This window comes from Saimiri boliviensis, chromosome 6 (assembly GCF_048565385.1).
Source record: "Saimiri boliviensis isolate mSaiBol1 chromosome 6, mSaiBol1.pri, whole genome shotgun sequence".
In the NCBI taxonomy this organism is placed as follows: Eukaryota; Metazoa; Chordata; class Mammalia; order Primates; family Cebidae; genus Saimiri; species Saimiri boliviensis.
Window position 1 is genome coordinate 116,511,934 of NC_133454.1, and position 5,868 is coordinate 116,517,801.

General features: G+C 35.2%; 1 protein-coding gene across 1 annotated transcript; it reads right to left on the minus strand.

Annotated features, from left to right (window-relative positions):
- Positions 1-106: 106 nt before the first annotated feature.
- On the minus strand, positions 107-1,162 carry LOC101044651 (olfactory receptor 5T1). The gene is given in 3 exon segments (XM_010337560.3): positions 107-697; positions 699-988; positions 991-1,162. Coding segments are annotated over 3 exon segments (999 nt in total). The 5' UTR covers positions 1,109-1,162.
- Between the last annotated feature and the right edge of the window lie 4,706 nt (positions 1,163-5,868).

Consider the following 5,868-nt stretch of genomic DNA (forward strand, 5'->3'; position numbering starts at 1 on the left):
TATGAGCCAGGAACCCTAGATGAAAACCAACATACATCATAACATCACAATGACACACTCTTGATATTGTGGTAAAGAGTATCAATCACTCTTAATTTTTTTAAATCTATTTTTTAGTATGAAAGTATACATTATTGGTATCCTGATTTTTTCCAAACATTTTTTTCATTGCCTCTTTTACATCTTTGTTCCTCAAACTGTAGATGATGGGATTCAGCATGGGAATCACAATGGTATAAAATATCGACACTATCATGTCATGCTCCAAAACATAGCTGGAACTTGGTCTCACGTACATGAAGAGGATTGTCCCATGATAAATTGACACTCCAGTTAGGTGAGCCCCACAGGTGGAGAAGATTTTTCTCCTCCCTTCCGCAGAATGCATCTTCAGAATGGCCAACAGAATGAAAAAGTGGGAGATCAGGACAGTCAGGATAGTGACTATCTCAATAGAGCCCACAAAGTAGAAGAGTAGAAACTGGTTTGTGTGAGTGTCAGAACAAGAAATAGTAAGGAGAGGAGGGATATCACAGAAGACATGCCGAATTTCATTGGATCCACAGAAGGACAGGCTAAATGTAGCCACCGTATGTATAGTAGCATGCAGAATACCAGCAACGTAGGAAGCAGTGGTGAATGGCACGTAGACTCTGGGTGACATGTTCACTGAATACAGGAGCAGGTTGTAGATGGCTAGCTACATAGTGATCATAAGCCATTGCAGCCAAGAGAAAGCATTTTGTGGTTCCAAAAGCACAAGCAAGAAACATTTGTGTTGCACATCCAATAAATGAAATAGATTTATTTTTTGCCAGGAAATTGACCAACATTTTGGGAGTGACAACTGTGGAATAGCAGACATCCAAGAACGATAAAACAGTAAGAAAATAGTACATGGGGTTGTGGAGCTGGGAATACCCAATGACCAATACAACCAGCCCTAAGTTTCCTATTAAAGTGAAAAGATACATTGCTAAAAATAAAAAAATAGGAAGACTTGCACCTCAAATTCTTCTGTGAAGCTCATTAATAGAAACATGGTGACTTCAGTAAAATTGTTGAGTTGAAGCTTGTATAAATCCATATGTAAAGGCAACTCTGACATTGTAACTATTATTTATATGTTCTAAAGGCAATAGCCTGTGAAAATAGAGCTCATATCCACTTATATCCTCATGTTTGTTTCTTGGAAAAGCAACATGAAATCCTTGTCAGTGAATGCATAGGTGGTGATAAAACTGTGTCCAAATGGATGCATTACTGTAATTAAATAAATTATTTTATTCAAACATGGGCTAAATCTATCTTGTTAAAAATATGTCTATTTAATCTGTTTAATTTCCTGTTCATTTTCTACCAAATGTACTGCCCTCTGTTTTTAATATTGTTTCAAAATTCATAAAGACTGAGTGCTATTCCTAAGTTTTGTAAAGTCTATTGAATGACTTTATTTTCCTAATTTAAAAAATGGGAACAATCGTATCTACATTATAAAATTGGGTTGTATTGAAATGAGGAAAACAATATGGAATTTATTTAATATTTAAATATGTCCAGATAACTAGAAAATGCCATAAGTTAGGCTTTCATTAAAATTTGTCATTTGAGACAGTCTTTTTGACCAAACCATTTCAAACTGTTTTTTTTTTTTTAAATTGGCATTTATCCTACTGCCTTACTACTTACAGAATGGTGGCAGACACAAGAGATTTGATTCTAGAGGTAGACACACCTTGTTCGCATACCAAAGTAATTTGGTGTTCATTTTTCATTTATTTTCGTTTTTGTTTTTCACTTTTCTTTCCTGAAACAAACATCACCAATTTGTTCATTTCGGCCTGTGCAGTTTATTTTTAATCATTATTATTTTTCAAATTTTAACAATGCCAATGTCAGATATGCCAATTTATATGATCATTTGATCATTATGCCTGTGAAGTCCTTGGGTATATTTTTGTGATGTATTTATATCAAAAATGAATTATGGTTAGCTTTTTACTATAATTCTTAAATAATTTCTGAGACTTCTATAAAATAAAAAACCATCCAATAACAAGTAATACAATTGTTTTTATAAACTATTGCTAAAACAACATACTTATTACTTCCTTCACCCATTTAAAGTATGTGATTAAATTTGTAATAAACTTCACATTAAATAGAATCCTCTTTCTTACATTTAAATAGTGAGGAACATATTTTAGTCTTAAATTCAAGGTTAGAGCTTCTTTTTTTTATTGCATTTTAGGTTTTGGGGTACATGTGAAGAACATGCAAGATTGTTGCATAGGTACACACATGGCAGTGTGGTTTGCTGCCTTCCTTCCCCTCAGCTATATCTGTCATTTCTCCCCATGCTATCTCTCCCCACCTCCCCACCCCCCCATCCCTCCCCCATTTTCCCCCAACGGACCCAGTGTTTGATGGTTCCCTCCCCGTGTCCATATGTTCTCATTGTTCAACACCCACCTATGAGTGAGAACATGCGGTGTTTGATTTTCTGCTCTTGTGTCAGTTTGCTGAGAATGATGGTTTCCAGGTTCATTCATGTCCCTACAAAGGACACGAACTCATCGTTTTTGCTGGCTGCATAACATTCCATGGTGTATATGTGCCACATTTTCCCTGTCCAGTCTATCACTGATGAGTATTTGGGTTGGTTCCAGGTCTTTGCTATTGTAAACAGTGCTGCAATGAACATTCGTGTGCATGTGTCCTTATAGCAGAACGATTTATAATCCTTTGGATATATACCCCATAATGGGATAGCTGGGTCAAATGAAATTTTTATTTCTAGGTCCCTGAGGAATCGCCACACTGTCTTCCACAATGGTTGAACTAATTTTCACTCCCACCAACAGTGTAAAAGTGTTCCTTTTTCTCCACATCCTCTCCAGCATCTGTTGTCTCCAGATTTTTTAATGATCGTCATTCTAACTGGCATGAGATGGTATCTCAATGTAGTTTTGATTTGCATTTCTCTGATGACCAGTGATGATGAGCATTTTGTCATATGTTTGTTGGCCTCATGTATGTCTTCTTTTGTAAAGTATCTGTTTGTATCCTTTGCCCATTTTTGAATGGGCTTGGTTTTTTTTTGTTTGTTTTCTTGTAAATCTGTTTTAGTTCTTTGTAAATTCTGGATATCAGCCCTTTGTCAGATGGGTAGATTGCAAAAATCTTTTCCCATTCTGTTGGTTGCCAATTCACTCTAATCACTGTTTCTTTTGCTCTGCAGAAGCTATGCAGAAGCATTTGTCTATTTTGGCTTTTGTTGTCAATGCTTTTGGTGTTTTGGTCATGAAGTCCTTGCCTACACCTATGTCCTGAATGGTTTTGCCTAGATTTTCTTCTAGGGTTTTTATGGTGTTAGGTCTGATGTTTAAGTCTTTAATCCATCTGGAGTTAATTTCGGTGTAAGGTGTCAGGAAGGGGTCCAATTTCTGCTTTCTGCACATGGCTAACCAGTTTTCCCAACATCATTTATTAAACATGGAATCCTTTCCCCATTGCTTGTTTTTGTCAGGTTTGTCAAATTGTCTCTATTTGCAGATGACATGATTGTCTATCTAGAAGACCCCATAATCTCAGCCCAAAATCTCCTGAAACTGATAAGCAACTTCAGCAAAGTCGCAGGATACAAAATCAATGTGCAAAATCACAAGCTTTCCTATACACCAGTAACAGATTTAAAGAGAGCCAAATCAAGAATGAACTGCCATTCACAATTGCCACAAAGAGAATAAAATACCTAGGAATACAACTAACAAGGAACATAAAGGACCTCTTCAATGAGAACTACAAACCACTGCTCAACAAAATAAGAGAGGACACAACAGTTGGAGAAACATTCCATGTTCATGGTTAGGAAGAATCAATATCATGAAAATGTCCATATTGCCCAAAGTAATTTACAGATTCAACGCTATCCCCATCAAGCTACCAATGACCTTCTTCACAGAACTGGAAAAAAACACCTTAAACTTCATATGGAACCAAAGAGAACCCACATAGCCAAGTCAATTCTAAGCAAAAAGAACAAAGCGGGAGGCATCACATTACCAGACTTCAAAGTATACTACAAGGCTATAGTAATCAAAACAGCATGGTACTGGTACCAAAACAGAGATATAGATCAATGGAACAGAACAGAGGCCTCGGAGGTAACACAACATATCTACAACCATCTGATCTTTGACAAACCTGACAAATCTCTCTTTTTAAAATAGTTTCGCAATGTTTCATGATGTATATGTACCACATTTTCTTCATCTGGTCTACCACTGATAGACATTTAGATTGATTTTATGCCTTTTCTATTGTGAATAAGCACTTCATAATTTGAAAATAATGTTAGTATAAAGAGTTTGTGTCTCTGTAAATCCATTTGCTATATTTGCACATAAATATATTGCCTTTTACATTATTAGTGTTTATCCTCTTTACCGGCTGATTGCAATACGAAATAGCTTATACATCTCATGCTTATGGATGGGTACAATCAATACTGTGAAAATGACCATACTGCCCAAAGCAATCTGCAGATCACATGCAATTTCCTACATTACCATCATCATTATTCACAGTACAAAAAATAAATCCTAAAATTATTATGGGACCAAAAAAAGAGACCCAACAATACTGAAAAAAAAAATCTGGAGGCATCACATTACCTGGCTTCAAACTATATTACAAGGCTATAGTTACCAAAACAGCATGGTACTGGTCATTAAATATGTATAAGGATATATTATTGTGGTTTTGATCTTCAATAATTAAAATCTCCATACTACCCAAAGGGATCTTCAGATTCAATGTATCTTCTGCAAAATCTTAGTGCTAGTTTTTACAGAAATAGAAAAAAATCACAAAAATTATATGCAATTACAAAAGACTTTAAATAGCCAAAGGTATCTTGAGAAAGAAAACAAAGTGGAAACCATCATACTTTCTGATTTCAACTACGTTACAAAATTACAGTAATTAAATAGCATGGTACTGGACTCAAGACAGACATACAGACAAATGGAACAGAATACAGAGCTTGGAAACAATCCCACATGTATATAGTCAAATGACCTTTCACAAGGATGAAAAGAATATGCAATGGGGAAAAGATTATCCCTTCAACAAATGGTGTTAGGAAAAATTGAATATGCATATGAAAAAGAATGAAATTGGACCCATGTGTTATACCATATTAAAAAACCAACTCAAAGTAGATTAAAATTTTAAATATAAAACCAGAACTACCATCTCTATAAGAAAACATAAGGAAAATCTTCAGGACATTAGGCTTGGGAAGGACTTGCTGGATATGACATAAAAAGCCAAGCAACAACATAAAAAGCCAAGCAACAAAACCAAAATTAGACAAGTAAAACTACATCAAAGCTAAAGCCTTCTGCATAGTGAAGAAAACAATCAGCCAAGCAAAAAGGCATCCCACAGAACAGGAGTAAATATTTGTAAATGATATATCTAATAGGGGATTAACATCAAAACATATAAACTCAATAGCAACAGTAACAATAATCTTATTGTAATATAGGCAAAGGACTTGAACACAGTTTTTTCCCAAGAAGACATACAAATGGCTGACAGTTATATGAAAAGATATTCAACATCAGTAGTCATCAGGGAAATTCAAATCTGAAACATTTGAAATCAGAGGCTAAATAACTGTATTCATGCAATAAGTAGCAGCATGCTGTGCCTTATTCCAGAATCATGTACTTTTGATTATTAAGTAAATCATCATGTTGCTATTTTGACACAGGAGATAATTGGGGCATATTCCTCTTGGGACCTCGCCTGTAGATTTCATCAACGGTTGATTACAAAGATATAAACAATCTAAATGGG